This window comes from Ammodytes marinus (genome assembly GCF_949987685.1).
Source record: "Ammodytes marinus genome assembly, chromosome: 11".
NCBI lineage: Eukaryota > Metazoa > Chordata > Actinopteri > Uranoscopiformes > Ammodytidae > Ammodytes > Ammodytes marinus.
This window is the reverse complement of record NC_137215.1, coordinates 24,868,248-24,890,004: the sequence shown is the minus strand read 5'-3', so window position 1 is coordinate 24,890,004 and position 21,757 is coordinate 24,868,248. Positions and strand designations below refer to the sequence as shown.

General features: G+C 41.4%; 2 protein-coding genes across 2 annotated transcripts in view; one reads left to right on the top strand and one right to left on the bottom strand.

Moving 5' to 3' along the window:
- Positions 1 to 3,320: 3,320 nt before the first annotated feature.
- On the top strand, positions 3,321 to 9,102 carry LOC307257978 (placenta-specific protein 9-like). The gene is made up of 3 exons (XM_080037351.1): positions 3,321 to 3,622; positions 8,248 to 8,339; positions 8,830 to 9,102. The coding sequence occupies exons 1-3, from the start codon at positions 3,559 to 3,561 to the stop codon at positions 8,971 to 8,973; spliced, it is 300 nt and encodes a 99-aa protein (XP_079893477.1). The 5' UTR covers positions 3,321 to 3,558; the 3' UTR covers positions 8,974 to 9,102.
- A 3,931-nt stretch (positions 9,103 to 13,033) lies between these two features.
- Positions 13,034 to 21,757, bottom strand: part of stk32c (serine/threonine kinase 32C) — a gene marked incomplete at both ends in the record, with an annotated part of 114,011 nt that continues 105,287 nt past the window's right edge. The window contains 4 exons of the mRNA XM_080036930.1: positions 13,034 to 13,217; positions 14,747 to 14,814; positions 17,222 to 17,350; positions 20,031 to 20,156. Of these exons, the coding sequence (XP_079893056.1) occupies positions 13,034 to 13,217; positions 14,747 to 14,814; positions 17,222 to 17,350; positions 20,031 to 20,156 (507 nt within the window). The remainder of the gene's footprint in view (positions 13,218 to 14,746; positions 14,815 to 17,221; positions 17,351 to 20,030; positions 20,157 to 21,757) is intronic.

Genomic DNA, 21,757 nt, shown 5'->3' with positions numbered 1-21,757 from the left:
GTTCCGAGTTCCGACCTGTCTGTGTTCCAGTGCATCTGCTCGCGAAAGTATGGACGCCTACAACCGTTCTTGTCCAAACAACTAAACGTTAGGCTCTAGAAAGTTACCGTTGCCAGGTACCGGTAGATCAATAGACAATATGTACAATATGTAGTGAAGTAGGATATTTCCGAGTTTCCAGTACAACTGGAACGCACCGTCAGAAGCCGGCTCATGACATACTTCCCGACCAAACGTTATCCGATTGGTTGGCTGATACCAGAGTGGCACTGGGCAGATCCAATAGTTTTAAACTTCAACAGACACCCGCCTCCAAGTGAGTGAACGTTTGCCAAATAGAGCAGTTCCAGACCAACTGAAATGAAGTACGATGGTCTGGTTGGACCAGGCTACCAGGGACCCATGTTTATGTTGAAAACCTTGAAAAGTGCATGATAGTGGAGAATTAAAGTTTACACTTTGCTCTAAAATGTGGTCGGATGACACATCCTACAACCTTGTTCATTTCAAACATACTGAACCCTTAACAATTAGGGTCGGTTATTTTACCCTTATCCAAGGGGTAGATTTGAACAAGTCCCTCTGATGTGACATTAAGGCAAAATTATACCTTTAAGTGTGTCATCGGAACACAAACAAAAATGCCCTTTTTTAAAGGACGGGTCGTGTCTGACGTTTCCTGAAACTTCACAATACAATCCATTTTACAACATGGTCAGACATGTCCTACGAATTAGTTCTCAAACATCACCAGAAGACCTTTCAGGCAAGATGCAGATAGTTTCTGTAATAACAGCTAATCTAAAATAGGATCAGGACAAAGTTTAGGGAAACCAAAGGTCAACTAATGTCAATAAAGGTAGAGCTTTGCTTCTTTCCATGGAGTCACAGACTTCACAAACACAATCTCACACCTCACCCAATTAGACTGAGCTCCTTAAAAGGTGTCAGGAAGAGGGCGTATGCCAGGAGCCAGACAGGAACCCAGAGCTGAGCACACTTCTTGGCATAAACAAGATTCAGGAAAAAAGAACTGTTTGACTGGGGTCTCACTAATCTGTCTGTGTTAATGAGGACATTTTGGTCAGCACAACAACTGGCAAGCGTTACACTGAACAAAACAAAGAGACAGCACAATGAGGAGAAGTGGACAGATATAAATGGTAAGAAGGTGACCCTGCCCACAGCAGTCTGTCACACCACACACACACCAGCGTGTTGCCATGATCCTCAGGCTGTGTGCTCCACCATGTGTCTGCTGGCTACGTGAATGAACGGTCACAAGATGAACTTTGACACATTTACTTTTAATATCAAACTGTTTCACAATAGTCTTCACAGGCAGTCGCAAAACATGTCTGATAAACATTCATACAATATTGATATTTGTTGGATACGCTCTTATGAATCAGAAAACACTTTCGAAGTACATACAATTCTACAATAATTTTTCTTGAAATTGAGAACAAATAAAAAGGCTAGTTTCTGACAACTTGTCAATTTAGGGACCTTAAAATACGTAGCATGCCTTCCATTAAGTCCTTATACAAAGAGGTTGTATTGTAACCTTCAAAAACCTTTTTGATGATGTCATTTCCCATTAATGGGGTAAGTTTTAGGGCAGATTTTTAATATAACATTCTTTCCTTTGGGCGTGACAATGCAATGTCTCTCCAGGGACTTCCGATGAAAGATATCTTTGGTTAACTCTGCCACATTTACAGCAATGTTTATCAATGCACACTGTCCCCGTTACATAAACTGAGAAATAAATATGTTGATGTTTTCTGAATGATTCATGAAATAGATGTGAGAAGAAAACAAACATCTTCGTTTTTTCTGTGAAATGGAAATATGTTGTTGAAATTCCCAAATATGTTATGGTAGAAAAAGGCCTCCTCCTCGTCTTATGTTCAGTATATCAATAGTTTTCAACTTTCTTCACTTTGCCTATGGGCACATATGAATTTCGATTGGCTTTGCTGAAACTATAGTACAAATCGATGACCAAGAAGGTGTGAGATACATACAGTTATTCTTGGCATGTGGCAGTTTCTTTTTTTGAGTCTTTGCCTTGTATCTCTGAATGTCTCCCGACTCTTTCCTCTCCTTTGATCCCTTCACTCACTTTTCCTCTAGTTTTCTTTTCTGCTGCTTAACCTGCAGATCAGCTTAAGAAGGTCAGACAGGCTGAAGACGGTCTGGCTTAATGAAGATAACCACGTTTACAACGTAATTGTCTTGGCTGTGAGCATGTGTGTGTGTGTTTATGTGTGTGTGTGTGAGGGGGTAGGTGCGTAGGAAGGTGTGTGAGTCACACAGTCGGGGAATTGACAGAAGTCAATTCAGAGGGAAAAACAGGAACCAATCAATGCGATTATAAAGGGCATCCTCTGCTGCTGCAGAATTGATTTTGATTTCTCTGACGTCCCGCTGAGCAGAAACACTAAGTGATTTTCCCGGAAGGGTTTGGCAGCCTCCAGTCTTTTCAGTATTTTATCTATTTGAATAAAACAATTAAGAGGTTGTTTGATCTTACCTCGACTTCTTCTTCTTCTTCTTTGATGCATTACATAATTATTTCGCCTTAGCTATAAGGCTACTGGCACATTGGCATTTCTTTAAAAACCAAAAATCTGTATTTCTGATAAAGCCAGATTTAAATCTTTATTTAATTTTTATTACATATTGGTGTCCAAAGATTTTTACAGAACAGATTTTGGATACAGCCTTTATTGCATATAATGATTAATAAAAAAAACTATATGCACAGGTCTTAAAAACGGATTTTTTTCGCCATGTTTTTAAGACCGAAATGCATCATAAATCAGACGATAAACAACATATGAACAAACCCTCCTGTAATAACTTTCAGAATACTGCGAGAGTATTGGGAAAAATAAATAATGTTGAGTTGATAGCCGTTAAAGATGGTATACTGTATATATAAGATATAGACGCAAACAGACAAGGTAAAGTAAAAAACTAAAACACCTAAATATACATTTTGGACCTAGTATTTACACTATAATGAAAGAAGACATGTTATGGAAGCAACATTGACAAAGAATCTCCAAATTGACCAGTGCTTCAAAAAGCAATGTTTAGCCTGCCTTGTCTCGCCTTAATGTGAACAACATATGCATTACAAAACTTACTGCACATCGACCACATATGCATTACAAAACTTACAGCACATCATTTAAAGCAGCTAGCGTTCCTTTCTTCAAAAGCTTTCAGTCAGTCTGGGGCTGAACTGAGATCTGAGTCCCCTCCCCAGCATCTCCCTCCCGCCCCTTCCCAGATACTGAGCTTTTTGTTCGGCCTCTTAATGTTTTCATTGGGAATACCGTGTTCAACCAAGTCAACCAGGGAGCAGAGCAAGAGAGAGAACAAGACAGGGAAAAGCAGGAGAGAGGAAACGTTTTGGAGGAGAAAATAAGTCCTTTTCCTTTTCAGTCTTGGATTCAGTACAGGAGATTTGGGGGGCTCTCCTTCTTTTTACTTCCACCCTTTGTCTCTTTCACCCCTCTCGAACACTCTTTTTTGTTTGTCGCCATGGGCCGCCCTTGCCCATCCTCTGTTGGACTCATCTTGCTTCTGATTGGCTACGCTGCAGCAGGTAAGGAAAGGGAGGATGTGTTTCAAGTGGAGGGAGGGGTGGAGGGGGTCACAGAGTGGGACAGCTAAGGGCAAGAGGACACACAGTGGAGGATTTAGCCAAGCAGAGCAGAGTTGATGTTGCAATGAATAGAGGTTTTAAAGGTGTAGTCAGCCATTCTGGAGAACGCGTGATGTCAAAATCTATTTTTTTTTGTCAAAATCAGTCACCTATCAATTGTACCTGACTTTATGTATGTGTGCCAGAAAAAATAATCCAGTGTTAATACACATCCTAGGCTCTGTAAATGGGCATGTTGCTAGCTATGGTGGGCCCCCTTTGTTTACGTCCCTTTTATACCAGTTTACAGAGCCTAGGCTGTGTATTAACACCAGATTGTCTTTCAGCACACACAGAACGGACATGTAGCGGATATGGAGATATTCACTGCATATTCCAGAATCGCTGACTGCACCTTTAAGGATCAGTGCAGTGGACATACATTTTCTGTCTTTTCGCCACATTCTGTCTATGCTGCATGGTACAATACATTTATACTTCACGGTATGTGTGTAAGTGTGCGTACATTATGGCTGGGTGAACACACATGAAGCAGTGCTGACTGCTGACATCATGGGTGTGTACACACACACACACACACACATACACACACACATATAAGAGCCTGTGTGTGTTCAGCGATCGCCAGCACATCTGTTACTAATTTCACTGCAGTTCTTGCTCCACATAATCTGTCAGCATTAGCTTTTTAAACAATCACTCTTTCCCTCTTCCATGATGTTCATGTTCATCTGCCAGCTTGTAACTAGCTTGTTTGGCTGGCTTCATCGGTCTTACTAAAGTCCAATGGGAATTCACAACAATGTGGGCCAATCTTCCTGAGCCAAATCTGTGTGTGACCGTCTCAAGTGGGAATTATACACTGACTTCATACCGCAAGAATGGCCAGCTGCAGGCAGCTCACCTCACACAACTAGCAAGCAAGCCCATAAGAACACACCACACAATTGACCTCATAGTTCATCTTAAAGCTTGATTTCCCTTTTAACTTAAATTATTAAAAGAACTTAACATGTGTGGAATTTACAGGAGAGGGTCACTATCTTAGAATAGGGCAGGATGTGACACTCTGCTGGTGTAAAATAGTTATGTGTGAGTCAACAAGATGTACAGTAAGTGTAATGGACACAGACACGGGGTGCCCACAGGAAACACTCTAAATATTATCTTTTCAAAGTATTAATTGGTTGCTTGACAAATTTACAGTTGGGGTTGAGGCTGAAGCAGCGGACATGTTGAATTGTTCGCTATGTGTAAGCATTTGAATGCAGCCGAACAAAAGAGGAAAAGGTGAAATATCACCTCACTTAATGGGTGAGAAACATTGTCAGGGCGCATTTGCACACACTTGCTTATTTTGTCATATGCCGTTTTCTTCACTCCTCACAAGCTAGTGTGGAGTACGCACATCTTTAGAGGTGAAGTCAGCAAACGCTTGTTGTCAAAATAACTTTTTGTCAAAATCAGTGAATATCTCCTCGTGATCCGCTATCTGTCCATAACATTATCCAAAACTGCTGACTCAACCTTTAAAGTTTTCCATGGGTTCCTCTCAGGCCACTGCTGACTATCAATTTGGCTCTCAACTCCCTCTCCCTCTGCATGTCAATGCACAAAGTTTTTTAACTCCACACACACTCACATGGTCATTCACCTTTGTCCCAGAATGGAATCAGTGAGTTTGATTATCATATCTGTGCTTCCAGGTCCTGCCGTGTGTTTTCTCGGAGTGTGTGTGTGTGTGTGGTGTGGGGGGGAGGGGGGTAAGGTTACTATGTGATTTCTCAACCTCTTGGCACAGTTGTGAAGGGCAAAAGAGTCTCCAGTGAGATGGACCAAAACAAACAGCCAACACAAACAGGAGCAAATGTCTTCTGCCTGTTGGGACACACACAGTGGTGATAATATAACATCACAGCCACAGTCAAACAAATACACACTGACACATACATGGAAGCACTGCTGTGGTTTGGGATTTCTTTAGCTGATCGGGAAACCAGCCACACATTCTGTTACAGCTAAGGATTGTGGTTATTTTTGAAATGGAGCAAAATGAGAAGAAAATAACCACTTTGAGTCATTTCTGAATCCCGATCGTGTGTATCATTAGCTTGGTTGAGACCAGCACCCTGATCTCGCAGGCTTCACATTTGTTTCTCTCCGGCCTTTCTCCAATCTCTGTTCGGAGGAGTTTACCAAAAAATGGCCGAGCCTAACGTTTGTCCATTAGAGCGGAAGGGAGCTTCAGATTGGTTCATGTGGTCGTCAATCTTGTGGGCCCAGCTATATCTCACAAGCTTATTCGTCTTTCATTGTTGATGCCAACTACCACAAAAAAACGATCAGGGGCTGCCTTCCAGTATCGGACGGGGCCAGGCTCCTCCCCACAGAGACCAGAGAAAGGCCAGCCAGATCTGCAGGAGAGTAACAAACCTGTGCACTCACCCGTGTATCATGTCCATAGCAGTGTGTCCTCTCCATGCCCCCCCCTCCCCCCCCAGTGAAAAGATGTCTGCAACTTACCGTGCCTCCCATCCGTCCAGCGCTCCTCCTGGGCCTGTGACCTTCATGTACTGGGCTTGGCACCCTCTCCGGTCCGTGTAACGAAGCTTGTAAAAACGTTTCCATGGGATATTTCTGTACAATCAAGGCAGCCTGATGCTGAAGCACAGCTGTGCTTTTTAGGACAACGTGCACAATAAGATATTGGAATCATTTCTCTTCCACTCTGCTGGCAAAGCCTTTATTGTTTTTAGGCAACAAAAAAATCAGAGGTTGGTGGTGGACTACAAATGACTTGTTAGACCAAATAGTGTTTGGTCTCTACCCCTGTATCAATAAAATACGATAAAATAAGGAGAATAAATGTCCGCTGATGAAAGCGTACACACACATTTTTTCTAGTACGTGCCAGATGTGACTGGGTGAGATATACGGATTCTTCGTGACAGAAGACGGAAATCTGAAAAAAAAAGCCACAGTCTGTGTTTATTTGACAGTAGACTAAAGGGCGGGTGTTTTTGTTCTAAAAAAATGTTTATTTCCAGTGTGTGCTCATGTGAAGTTTCCAATAAGGACAGTGAAACAGCCCTGAGAGAACAAAGTTAGTAATATAAAGGTGTGAATGCTGGGAAAATTTAGGAGACCAAAGATTATTTAAGCACTAAGCTTGGAAGTTGAGTTTTTCTTCTCATAGTGCTCAAACAGTTTGGTGGGGAACAGTTAAAGATTGTACAGTTTATAACTAACAATATTTTTCCAGGAGAAGAAGGGGAAAGCACATCCTTGTTTGGTCATTGGCAAGCAGCCATGGAATGATCTGAGTGGTATTGACTAAGGTCTGCAGAGGCAACACCGCCTTTAGTATCATTAATGTTCAATAACAACACACGCTCTCGGGCATCAGCTGTCCACATTCACTCCAAATGTTTCCTCCAAATGAAAGAGACAGCACCTCCGGCAGCATGCTGTAAAAACAATGCAGTCGACTCATTTATATGGAATTAATGCTATCAATGGGAGACTTGGCCTGCAGCCACTAAGAAGGTGTTAGAAAATGGAAGCAGTCTGGCGAAAGTATGCAGCCTCTCCCCTCTAAAATTTAGACTTCAAAGAGAAAGAGATAATTGGAAACATAACAGAAAACGTCTTGAACAAAGCCTGTGGCCCTCCCCGCCCTGCTGAAGAGAGTTTACACCAGCATTATTAGTTTCCTCAGTGTGCTGACAGTTGCACAGATACAGTTGTTGCCCATATATAGGACACACAGCACCAAAGACTCTAGTTAGGTGAGAATATTGACCTGGCTTACGCTTAATATGAAGCCTCAAGAGACAGCCTTCTGTAAAGCTCAGCTTAGCTTAGCATTACATAGAATGCAGACTGGGAACAGGAGAAAACCCAACTTCTAGCATGGCCCAGTCCAGGTTGATACACTTCTTCTTTGTATGCAGTCAGCCTTCTCTAAAACCTACTTATAAACACATATTTGTTTTCCTATCTCCTGGCCAGGAAAGGTGACTTAATTCCTGTAGTTTACGCTATCTGTTTTTAAATGTTAGTTTTCTACAGGTTAAAACATTAAATCAGTTATTGATCTTTAATAGTGCTGGAAGGTAGAATGTGTTTGGTTTATACAGAGCCAGGCTAACCAAAATAAGTGGCTTCTAGCTAATAGTTTTACGTTTAACCGACAGACAAGTGGTATCGATCTTCTCCTTTAAAAGCTATAGTGCGTAACTTTTTCATATTGAATGTCGGTTACATTCAAGCCACGGTCAATTATGTTGACAAATTTGATAAAGCCTGTATCAGCTCTACACAACTCTCAGTATGGCAGCGTTAACGATATAGTGTCATCCCCCAACACAGGCGTGAATAACATTTCTTTAAAACCCAATATTACTTTTCATCCTTGTATTGCTCCTTTAGTGGGCGACCATGTTTATTGGTGTGTGGTTTTAAAGATTTTCTTTTTTCTCGAACAAGCTGGACATCTTCATCTCTTACTGTCATACACTGTAAACCTATACTCAGATATGCATATATTTTTTTTATGTTTACAGGACCTGAGCCTGACCTGCGGCCTGGAGCGGTGCGTTCAAGTGCCTGTGGAGAGCACACCAACCTTCACAACCGCCTGGACGTAGTAGAGAAGGTGCCGTTTCCAAATCAACTTGGCATTCAGCCCTCTGTGGTTTGAAACCAACAGGATTTGGGATATTTTTCCCCCCCTCGGGTGTTGTCAACTCTATTATTAAATGTCAGCCTCTATCACTCTCTATCTTAGGCTGCCAAAAAAGAAAAAAATTCTCAGCATTTCCTTTCGGGGATTATCTTTGGACAAAGCTGCGGCTCACTGCCAAATCCACATTCCCTTACTGTGCAAAAAAAAACCTAACCACCATGAGTTCTCTTCTTTCTCCCCCCCAAAAAAACGCTGATGAGTTACTCCCAACTCTGCACATTCATCCGACAAACCCCCACACCTACTCTGACCTAACTTTGCTAGCTGTTTTGGGAAACTGTATTATTGATGTGAATATGTTTGTATTATTGATGAGTGATGATTCTATTATTCATACTACAACTTATTCATTTATTATTCATATGTCAGCACCACAACTATGTCTGCTGTCTCCTTGCAGAAAGTGGAGGACACGGTGGAGAAGTTGGAGGCGGAGGTGGCTGCTCTTCTGGATGCCATAGAGGCCCCAAAGTGGCGCCCCCTGTTGGACAACACTGGAAAGACAGCTGTGGATATCCTGGAAGAGCCAATGCAGAGGGGCTGACAAACTGGCTCAAAGTAACCACACATCAGCTATGGAGGGACTAAAGAAGCTTCCTGAACTTGGACTTTGAAATATTCAATTTGTATCCATGACTGTATTCCAAAAAAAAAATTAAATAATGTAATGGTGTAGTATGCAGACTGGATCTGTGTTTTAACATGTTTCTCTTAAAAGAGGAGTCCCAAGGCCAAGCTAGTCTGCATTATTTACTCTTGCTGATCTTGAAACAACCCCATCTCTTCTACAGTCACATATTCGGTCCTAAGATTATCTCCTCATGTAGTTCTCAGCAGCACAGCTATTGTTTACAATGCCATTCAAAGAGATGAATCCACTCTTGTCATCTGTGCCCGGTCGATTCATACCCCTGCTCTCCAGCGCCCTCTACAGTATGCAGACAAACTGTGCCTTTGATGCCGCATTTGAAGTATTAATGACAAAGACACAGGGACACCATAATATTACTGGAAGGAGATTTATTTCTTTATCAAAGCAGTTAAAGCAGCATGTTTGTAGACACACGGAGCAGTTTCAGTTAGTACAGTAACAAGGCTTTTTCACCGGCTCCCCCCTTAGAAAATCCTGCAGTGCGAGATCATGCAACACAGGATGACAAGGAGGGAAAGAGTGACATAAATCTCAATTTCTTCTTCTTCTTCTTGAGATGTTTTATCTGCGTTTCAAATGGTATCCACAGAAGTAAAACATCTACAGTATGGTACGCCTCAATCGGTTTAATAGGAGACATGCTGTTGCTGGTCAAACACTAACACAACGCGTTTTTTTGAAACACCTAACGGCATCCAGAACGTTAACACATAACGAAACATGTCGGGAGGGTTTTGCAAGCGCGGCCCAATTAGGGGCGATCACTGGTATCAAGGAACAAATGCCAAAACAGTGGCTTAGTATTGTAACTTAAGAGGAAAAAGAGCTACACTCAAACGAAGTGTCAAAATCATTCAGTCATTATCCATTAACAGATGGCTAACATTAGATGACACATCCACTTCAGGCTTATGTTGATTGCGATGGAGCGTAGACTGATTGAGTGAGTTATAGAAATAAGTGAGCTTTATTTTCTACAAATGGAGACATTGAATTTTTTTTTTTTAATAATAATAATGCAAGATTATGTGTTTGGAGTTGAAGTGAAAAGCTGCCCCGGTTCCAAATATTCTCTTTATGCCGCACAGACAATAACGCAACACTTAACCCACAACAGAGCATCACACACACCACTGCTGACCTCATTCCACTCATCCAGCTCAAGGGTACGGGCCTGTGTACTGGACCAAAGCATTAAGACATTCTACGGGATGCCAGAAGGTACTGCATATCATCTAAAAATATCATGCCGTCCATATAACACTGGAATTATACGATTTTGTACAGTTTAAAGTTCACAAAACTCAATTGTCCAGAAACATTGACGCAGGCCAGTTATAGTCTGATCTGGACTGTGGCTATAATCAGGTGAGCACTGAGGTATGACGTTACCCAGAGCTTGTACATGCACAAATCAGCCAGCAAGGCTTAAGTTCCAGGCTTTGGCAAAACAAGCGTAGGCCTATACTGTAAAGGTACATGCAAAAAAAAGTACAGGGCTTGAGCACTATTCGAGCCTTCGTATATTTTGGCCGGCTGGGAAGATGCCACAAATATCCCTTTAAAGAAGCTCCTTAATATAACCATAATTAAAAGTGTTGACTGATACCACTCATTTAATCAGGAGGGCATTAGCCTAGCTTAGCATGAAGACAGAGGCAGACAGAAACAGCTGGGAGGCCCTTGAGGGACTGCTACAACCTATAGATAAGGGTCAGGCAGCTGACAGAGGCAGCCTAGTCAGCAAATTTCGCTAGCAGGCTAATCTGCTAGCATGTTTACTGCCAGCTAACCATCATTCGCCGTAGGAACTATTTGCATTAGTGTTGGACAGGTTACTTATCAATGGTTTATTAATTATTACATTTGGCTCATTATAAAAGTACTACATTTCTCTATTTGACATGGGCAACAATAGAAAATGAGACATACTGGTTAGACAAGCAGTCAGTCTAGGTTTTTGAGGTGTTTACTGACCAAAAACAGCTAGCTTAAAGTTAGACCCGGTGACTGTTTGTAGGATTCCTGAACCTTGATTTACGAGTGGCTAACGTTAGCAAGCCAGCTAAGAACACATTGGTATTTGGGGAGTCTTCTAACAAACAAGTTCTCTTCTAAATTGTTATTAAAATGCTACAATATAGAATTATAATGTAGATCACCATTTGGTGTGTTCTTTTAACGTGAAACATAAAATTAGATTTTTTGACAGTCTTTATGCTTAGCTAGGATAAATGCCTAAAAAGCTCAAAGCTCCAGCACTGAACTTTACACACAAACGAGTAGCATCAATCTTCTCATTTAATTCTGGTAATGAAAGTGAATAGGTGCATTAACCATAACTATAAGGTCCTGCCCCTTAGGCCTACCTGAAGTAGATACTTCATACACAATCACAATATGATTGTATAAATTATAGTATTTTCACTTAAAGAACGAAAAGTGACTATATTATACTGAGGGAGAAAGAGACATACATTCACACAAAGTTCCTTAGAAATGGTTATGCAAATGGTAGAAAAGCTTTGGCATATTTTGCCTGCAAGTTGTGCCTGCACACTTGGAAAGAAGAGCGGAACGAAGCAGTGTGAAGCTTCACAAAGCTCTTCCTTTAGTTTGTAACGCAGAGAGTTCGCAGTGCCACATAAAACTGTGGTGACTTTAGTTACCTAAACTGTATGATATTTACATTGTTTTTTCCATTTCGTTAGGCCTTAGGGTTTTAAGGTGGACATTTTGCTACAGGTTCCCAGGTGTTCAGCCTGAGATTAATGGCGCCACCTTTATTGTACCACTATCACTTTGACAGCAATAGACTAGTTCATCTATACAATTTGAAGTACCGACAGGGCGCAGCTACACATTAGAGTACAGCCCCAAAACAAGCTCTACAGGGAGATGAACTCTATATTAACCAAGCACTTAAACAGATAATGATGTCTAGTTAAGCAAACAGAGCGTTCTAATCATTTCTTAAAATGTTGGTGATTTATGAATGCTCTTTTTGAAAATTTAGTCAGGGCTAACATACTTAATCTCCATTACAGACACAGTGACAAGCAAAACCTTTCAGTCTGATTACTTCACTGCTTTCCCATACATCACAGTAACTTATCAACCTGAAAAAAGAATAATTTGCTAACACTTTAAAATAGCTTCCAGACCTACAATGCATCTGTGGCTACAATGTGATTTACGGATACTGATTATCATCAACAGGCACCACTTCAAACGGGTTAACAACATGAAACAAACCAGCCACGCTTTCACAGCCGACTGAAAACAGCCACGAACACTTAGTGTAAATGCGGGACAGGCGGAGTTCGCTTCAGGACAAAAATGAAAAAAAAAAAAAAAAACATTGTTGGGAATTAGGGCACACTTCACATGAAAGATGCGGAGGGAAAAAAGTTAACTGAAGACACAGGCAATAACATAAACTGAGTGCCTGTGTGTGCTGAATTATTCAGTCGTCCCCGTCAGATTTTGAAGAGGAAGGCTGAGAGAGCGTCGTCTCCAGCCCCCCTAGAAAAAAGAAGGTGAACTGCTATTGCGCGGGATGTCATCATGCTCGTGAAGCTTTCAGCTCTTGAACAACACCTCCTGGTAAGTGATGCCTTAATTGGTCATGCTATACTGTAAAATTGCATAGAAGTTAGTTAGAGCTTACTCTAGGGCGGACGGGGTACAGTGGACGTGGACTCTGACAATCTGCATCATTTCATGCCTTACCGGAAGGATGCTACAGAGAAAAGAAAAGGAGGGGATATGGTGGGAGCCATTTTGGGTCCTGTTATACGTCCAGTCGCCTTGGCCTGCTGTGCGTCCCCCCCCCCCCCCACTGATCCTGGCTACGACAGGAGAGAGGTGAGAACTTATCTATTGGCATTGTGGCACAAACACTGCAGTGGGCCAGAGACACCTGCCATGGGCAGTGTGAGGTGATGTGGTGCTAGCAGCTGCCGGGGGAGGAGCACACAGAGCCACACATGCTCAGTTTGGAGGAGGACTCGGGCTCGGGCTCTGGTTCTGGTTCGGGCGCGTCACCATCGGTGGCCCTGGCTTCAGCCTCTCCGTCTCCACTGGCGTCATCTCCGCCGGCCTCTGACTGACCCTCGTCCATAGGCCTTTTCAACCTGAGGCAGACGCACAATCCTTGTAATCTCATTGTTTTGAACCTTTAAGGCGAGACTTGGCAGGTGAATAGGGTCAATCTTTTAACTCATAAATATCACTGAAAAAGGTTGCCAGTTGATTACTTACATTGAATAAAGTAAATAAATGTTGTGTTACAATGGTTTAAGAAATGTGTAAATTAACATTTAGATTTCTGGTTCAGAGTATTCCAAAAAAGAAAAAAAAAATGTTAAAAAAATATCCATTTACGATGAATGTAGGAGAAATATACAGAAGCAGACAGACAAGGTATAGTCAAATAAACAACTTAATGTACATTTGGGACCTTTTATTTGTACTAGTATCAAAGAAGATATGTTATGCCAGCAAAATCTGGAAAAACGCCAGTGCTTGAAAAAAGGACGTTTTTGTCTGCAGTGTCTATACTTAAGCCCTTCTTGAAGGGCAGGCATGCTGTTTTTGTGACTGTGTCCCGTATTTCTCTGCCCTTGAGAGCACAGTGTGTCCTTTGTGTGTCTCCTTCTCGTCTGAATGGTCTTCAGAAGAGTAGTAAAATGACACTCAGGATCTAATGAGAGGCTTTGAGTCTATTATACAGCACTCTTCTTGACGTGTGCATAATTCTAGATATTATGCCCGACATTATAAATAAATGCAAACTCCATTAATTAGAGCAATAGGCTATAATAAGACATTTGCCAAACAAGGATTTCAGTAACGCTGCAGTGGCAGGCCCTGGTCAATAATACATGAGGCAATAATTTATAGCAGCTCTGTACCAAGATTCCTCCCTCGTCATTGCAGAGAGGACACATATTTAAAGATATATTGACCTCATAGTCCTGATTCTTGGTGTTCTGTGTATATTTTACTGACATGTAGAAACTAATAGATGCATACTATTAAGCTACAGCAGTGTGTACCAGTCATCTAAGATCTACACACACCAGGGTCATTTCATTAAAGAGGCTTGGCTGTCATACAGATCTGAATTAATATGCAAGCTCAGTGCCTACCCATATCTTTCTCTACTTTATCAAATAAACACTGATTGCTTAGCTGACATAAATCAATATTTGCTCTATCTGCTACCTCTTCACATACTGATGCTGATAGAAGTTCTTAAAGGTCACATATGCTCTTTTTCAGGTTCAAATTTGTAAATTGGGTTTCTACTAGTAAATGTTTTCATGGTGTAGTGTAAAAAAAACTGCCGATGTGAATCTAACTGCCATCAGATTCCCGGGTATCTGGGGGTGTGCTGATGACAGTTGGAGGTAGACGTGCTAGGTTAGATTGGTCATGGGGTGGGGGGCTCTCCCCTTGTGACATTACATGGGGAGAAAATCTGAACAGGGTGTTTGAACACAGGTTTTCAGAAAGGTGGCGGTGGAGAAGAGGGGAGAGGGTTGTTTTTTCTCTCCTACTTAGGGAGTCTCTAGACACACACAGGGGACCCATGTTAATGTGAAACCATGAAAAGGGGCATTTTGCATTAAGTGGTGACCTTTAAATGCGGCTCGCTCACCTCTCACGGTTAAAGATCATGAACTCCTGCTGCACCGCTTCAAGGCACTCCTGTAGGTAGTCATTCTCCTGCAGGCAGCCAACAGACAAAACATCATCAACATCACAGCCGTCTCCCCCATCAACACACACCTCGTTATCATCGTTAATATCATCCGACAGATGAATCTTTACGTCAACTTCCATCAGTCAACCGTGTGACCTCTGAGGGAAAAAAAATTCTTCTCCTCACTTATTTTTTTTTTTATATCTTTCATTGCTCTTTTTAAATTAGTCATGGATTGTTTGTGAGCCCTCCTCAAATTGGATGTTTGGCCCGAGACGAAAATAGAAGCTCATATTTCCGAAGCACTCGAGGCCATGACAACAGCAGCGAAGGCTTCATAATTTAATAATCTTTGTAATAACGGAGTAGGAGTACACACAAACAGGCGCACACGTGTATGGGCAACGAACACACACACACACACACAAAGTCTCATAACCCTTTTATTGTTTAGGAGGTACACACTCCTTGCTCTCGATCAGCGCTGATAACACATGACGTGCACGCACACGCACACGCACACACACACACACAGATGGGAACAGGCTTTTTACCCATAAATACCGAGAGGATATCTCCTGACTCTGGAAAATGATGTCTCATTGATGTCTCACTCAAACATAACAAGGCTGAATAAACTATGAACTTTCAGCATTATTCAACATATGGACAATTTTTGTCACAGAAATATATGCCTACCAGCACCGAAAAGGATCAGAGATTCTGACTCCTTGAACTTCTGGCTCCAGCTACTCATTAATAAACAAACTGCTATGAGACGCATCATCTTATTTCCCCTTGTTCAGGAGAAACAGTCTGTTTTGAAACAAGAGTAAAATATATAGTATTATAGTAAAGGACTCAGTAATGTTTGGGAGTATTTATGATCTATAGATACGACTAAACATCACACTTATAGGATGCCAGGTTTGCACATTGAGTCTAACTTCATGTTCACAAACACACTGTTTTTGTCTTGCGAGTTGAAAACAAAGATAATTCATGCTGGGATGCTTCTCAGCTCCGATCTAAAAATATACAGTTTTTGACAGGAAGTGACAGATCATGCAGTGAGGTAAACCTGAGCTGTATTGTTATCCTGCCTCTTCACGTGTACATTATCTGTGAGTAATGCTCCTTTGTGGTAAGGTTATAATTTACTAGATGCATGTGCCTCTGCTGGTGTCCTCTTCACAACCGTTTTGTTTTCATATTTTCAGCAGCTACATCCTGCAAAACAACACTAATGTGATCTGCACAAGGCTGCAAAGATCAAATTAAACCGGGAAATGGCAAATCACAGGGTTGTGTAAGAGAAAACAACCCTTTTAAATGTGAAGAGAAGCTATAAATAACCCTTTCTACCAACAAAGGGAATAAAGGCCTTTAACAGATCTTGAGTTTCCCCCTCCATCCCACAGCTCCAGAGTCCTCCTCCTCAACAGAGCGTTATGTGTTTAAAGCTGGGATTCTGCAGCAGTTCAGCATGATATTAAGGACGATTAACGAATCTAAGGAATGTCACCTGTGCATTGTACGCACAGACAGCATCACTCCTGTAGTGCTGGTTTTTAAAGGTGCTTTTACACTACATAGTACTGGCTCTACTCTACTCACCATTTGGTCTTTTGGTACCTACTTGGTCGAGGTTCAAGGGGACCTGGTACTAAACGCTGTCGTGAAACACTGCAGACCACTCCTTGTTCAGAGTGTCAGTGGGTGGAACTCTATCCCGCACAACAAAACAGCCAAGTTTAGCACATGTTTAGCTTGCCGTCTCTCCAGTTTTATTCTACTTTCTTTCGCCGTGGTCCCTAAAGGAGGTACAGCTGTTCCTCACCTTGGTGGCCCAAGATTAATACAGCAACGGTCTGGCGGCAACTCTCCACATAAGCATGTTGGTTAATGTGTTTGAAAAATAAATCAAACACAGCCTATTATTACACGGCACGTTGTGGTGAGTGTTAAAGGAACTAATGTTACTTAATCAAATGTTTTTTTTGTAAATAATCGCAATGATGAAGACTAGTAGAAACCATAGACTGTGTATAAAAGGTAGAAACGCAAAGGCGATTAACGCTAGCCGCTAACTTTGCTATCATGACCAGCTACATAGAGTTGGTACTATCGTAAAGTACCCGCTACCACAGGCGAGCAGAGTAGAGCCGGTACCATGAAATGGAAAAGCGCCATAGTTTTTGTTTTGTTTTGTAATGTAATGCTCTTTATCTCATTGCAGCTTGTGACTGGTCTGTTATTGAATTTGACAAACTTTTCTTTGTTTTCCTTTCCAATATTTTTTCTTTTTGCTTTGACATAGAATAGCTGGTCATGGTATGAAAAGGTTGGTCATAAGTTGCAAACCAGTAAAAACATCTGGATCAACAATAGAGATGAGCTAGAACGTTGTCTTTCTATTAAAGCACTCACAGACTGCGAGTCCTTGCTGTTGTCTCGAGAACGGTTCTTGGCCAGCCTCTTCTTTTTCTTGTGAAGGGGGCGCGACTCCAGGATCATCTCCTCCAACTCAAATGTGGGGTCGCAGTGGAGGCGCCCTTTCTGTAGAAGGGAGACGTACGCAGTAATTAGAAACAGAAACACACACACACACACACACGAAGATGCATAGATAGCTACATACAGAAAATAATACATACAGTATGAATGCACTCATATGCATGCAGTGCTGTACAGGAAATATCATAAAAAATCTGCAATCCTTTTGCATTATTTATGGCGCTTTTCCACCGCAAATGTAGCTCGACTCGACTCAACTCGACTCGACTCAACTTGGTTTGGTAGCAGCACGGGTCGTTTTCCACCGCAAATAGTACCCGCTGAACGTGGGCGGGGTCGTCGTAAGGGGCTGAAAGCCTAGTCCGGAGCAAAGTATTAGAGCAGAAATTGCGAGCAGTTGTTGCACTATTAACTGAACCAACCGCCAAACACACGGATGAAAAATGTTTAAGAAATACCCCCCTTGTATCTGTTTGCTAAAAGAAGTAGAAGAATATTGCTACGGGCCATTAAAAGGCAGAGGTGGGCAGAGTAGCCAAAAAATTTACTCAAGTAAAAGTAAGTTACTTTAAGATTATAATTACTCAAGTAGAAGTAAAAGTACTCATAAAAATTATTACTCAAGTAAGAGTAAAAAAGTATGCAGTGAAAAGACTACTCAAGTACTCAAGAGTACAAGTAGGCCTACTGAATTACTCTGGATTTATTTTTGAAATATACAGAGCAACACAAACGGTACAGAATAGACACGAACATAATATAAAACAGCAATGTTCAAGTAAAGATATGTTAAATAACATAATTTTAAATAAAACAATAAATAAGGTATTTAAAAATCAAATGAATAACCCTTGAACTCAAACAATAATAAATTAATTATCTGCCAAATTAAATACATAACCCTTCAAATAAAATTATAATAAATTAGGCTTGTCCAAAATTATATTAATTAAAACCAATACACTTATAACACTGTTGCAATTGTTTTGCACATACACATTTTAAAACAAATTCCTACAATATGTCACTGGCCCTGAGAAAATTATCTAGGTTGGGTTTAGCCCCAAAAATATAAAACACACAAAATTAAACTTCATTACACATCAAAACCTGCTGGCACACTCACTTAACGTATGAAACTACAGAGTGGCTGAACAAAGAGACCACTCTCAGACTTTCACACAGCCAGACTGGGGCATGCGAAGTGAGTAGGCTACAGGGAGAACAGGACATGTGTCAAAGAAGAACAGTTTCTCTGTAATTGCGAGTGTGTGGGAGTCTGTGTCACTGTGATTGTGTGATTGTTATTTTGTGAGTTAGTGTGATTGAGAGCTTGCGAGTGTGTGAGTTTGTATTTGAGGCCAGGGGTGTGGCTATTGCTCCTCGGAATCAGCGGTTTCTTCCATTTTCTCGACTCACCCAGATAGTCGGTAAAATATGCGTTTAACCTACATGGCACGGCCACGGACACAACATCGGTGCGGAACCGCAGCCTTTAAAAAAGTCCGCGGACATTGTTGAGCCCATGGTTGAGCACTATGACAACATGACAACACTTGTCATGTGACTGAAGTGGCTGCATTTGATTGGCAAGCTTTTGTAATGTGGTTTTTATTGGTTGAAATAGTCACGTGATAGAGATGTTGGCTGAAGACGTCCCCGGGGAAAGAAATCATGAGAGAAATAGCTCTCGCATGTAATAAATAAAATATATTAAAAAATAAGGGAGCGACCGTCACGTAGCCAAATGGAACGGCGTAAAAGTACCGTTCTTTCTTCAGATATTTACTCAAGTAAAAGTAAAAGTATGTTGCAATAAAACTACTCCTAAAATTACAATTTATTCAAAAAGTTACTCAAGTATTTGTAACGGAGTAAATGTAGCGCGTTACGACCCACCTTTGTTAAAAGGGATGGTTGTTGTCCCGATGTGTGACTGCCACACAGACAGCTGTAGGGATGCGTCACGTACATCCCTATGCACGTAAACACGGGCATGATAAAGTTGACTGTTTAGCGCTTGTTTCAGGATACGTGTTTTCAAATGCAAGCCGTGTCTCAGCCTGAATATTTTATTGAGGTAATCAGTTCAGTCCGAGGCTTGTAATGTAATCGCTCGCTATCATGTCTGTCCCAGCTGGCTACTATATTAGCCTAGCTGCTAGCTGCCCTACATGTCTCCTCTCGTATGATAAGTAACTTCCCCAACAACCAACACTGGGTGAGCTTAGCGAATATATGGAAAATAAATTCAGATCTGTGATGCAAATCAAATGAAAGAGAGCCAGAGAAGGCTGCACGCGGCGTAAATACACTCAAAAGTCCCGGAGAGTTGGGGAGAATAAACAACAGAATGAAGCCGGTAGTCTCTGGCCACTGATTGGCCAGACAATAGTCTCTGGCCAATCAGTGGCCGGCCGTCTGCCAACGTCACCTTTTAGCATCGGCTCAGCTCGCTTGGAACCTAGAGCGAGGCGATACCAAAAAAGCAGCCGCTACGTGGTACCAGGTACCATGAAATTGCGGTGGAAAAGCCAAAAATGCGAGTTGAGTCGAGTCGAGTCGAGCTGATACCATGCGGTGGAAAAGCGCCATTAGTTGCTATACACATGCTTATAAGGTTAGGCAAACATGAAGGAATGCCTGTGATGTGTGTGTGCTTTTAAGTCTTTATTATGAGAGTGCCTATATGTTTGTAAGAATCTGATCGGTTATCACTCACGTTGGGAACGAATCCGGCATCCAACTTTTTCTCGTACACGGCGTCCCAGTTGACTTCAGAGAGGTAGGCAGACGACTGCATGTCAGACAGGCTGGAGAACCGATGCTCTGGGTTCACTGTCAGTAGCTGGAAGGAAGACAATCACACACACACACACACACACACACACACACACACACACACACACACACACACACACACACACACACACACACACACACACACACACACACACACACACACACACACACACACACACACACACACACACACACACACACAATGTCATTACATCATGTCAACTTCAGAGTAGCAGTATCATCTACACAACATCTCTCCTCACTCACAGCCAGGCTCCTCTCTCTGGGAGGTGAAGTAAATCCGTCAAATCCTGGATGATGAATATAATTAAATTTGAAGGTTTCTTTTTTTAATCGCGCATTGTAAATATAACAGGGAGCCAAACATTATTTTTCTCTTTTCTATCCCTTCCTGGCTTCCTTGAAACTGGCCATGACATTTAAGATTTTCAACTGCACTGTATAACCTCAGACCTCTTGATATTATTAACTGACATATTGCTTCTTTTTATTTGGAATTGAAGAAATGTTTACAGACATCGCTTTCCATTGTTCTACATTTAGTTTCTATTGTTTATAGGCGTTTACAAGAATATGGACCGTCCACGTCTGCAATATTAAATAATTTAAAAGACATGACATAGAATCACAACAATACATGTTATGTTATATATGCACAGTCTATCAATGCCCCAAGCCTCACGAAAGCCAGCAAACTCAACAGATACAGATTTTAGCCTGTTAGCTCCTGTTAACTAGCTAAAGCAGAAACAGTAATTTTACAGTTAAAGCTGCTGTTGTAATGAAACACAGTTAGTGTAATAAGCTTAAGTAACCTCGTCTTTAGTAAAACGTATCCAACTTATACCCTGTCAGGCTCTGTCATCTAATCAGAAGTCAATTAAACACCAGATACAGTGCACTTATGATAGCCACAATAAAACCCTGAAAATTTGCAATCAGAATGACTAAATTATTTCAGTAAGATGAGTTTTAAAAATTAATTTGCAAAACCTTTTTTTATCTTAAACTTTATTCCAGTTATCATTTATTCCACAACAATTTTATTTATTAATATTTTTTTTATTTTAAATATCTGTATAATTGCATTGCAACCTCCAACAGGATAGCAGACAAACTCAAGCCCTTACTGCTCTAGTAACCAACAGGGGGCACTGTTAATCAAATCAGCCGCTGGTCAGCTTAGAGTAAAAAGAGTTGCATCAATCGAAACAGATGAGCATCACACACACGGGTGGAGCCAGTTAGTCAAGAGAGCAAATCAAACCTGGTGCGGTTGTGTGTTTTAATGGAATTCCATCTGTTCCGTTTCTTCTCTACTCTTGGTTAACATTAGAAAAGATAATGGGAGGTGGTCTGCTGTTGTCATGTTAACTCTCTTCCCTTTTCTTTATTTACTTCCTGTTGGTCACAGCAGGGTTGATTCAGTTTGCTCCGGTTAGGTCCAGAGACGGTAATCGATCAGCAGCAGAGCGGAAGAGACCAACGCTCTGTCCAGAACACTCAGTCACTCTAACACACAACACATGTACGGTACACTCATACTCACACACTCGGACAACAACAATATCCAGCAAGACAGGCCTCTCACTGTAAAGTCTCGTCTTAAAATGGCTCTAGAAGTAC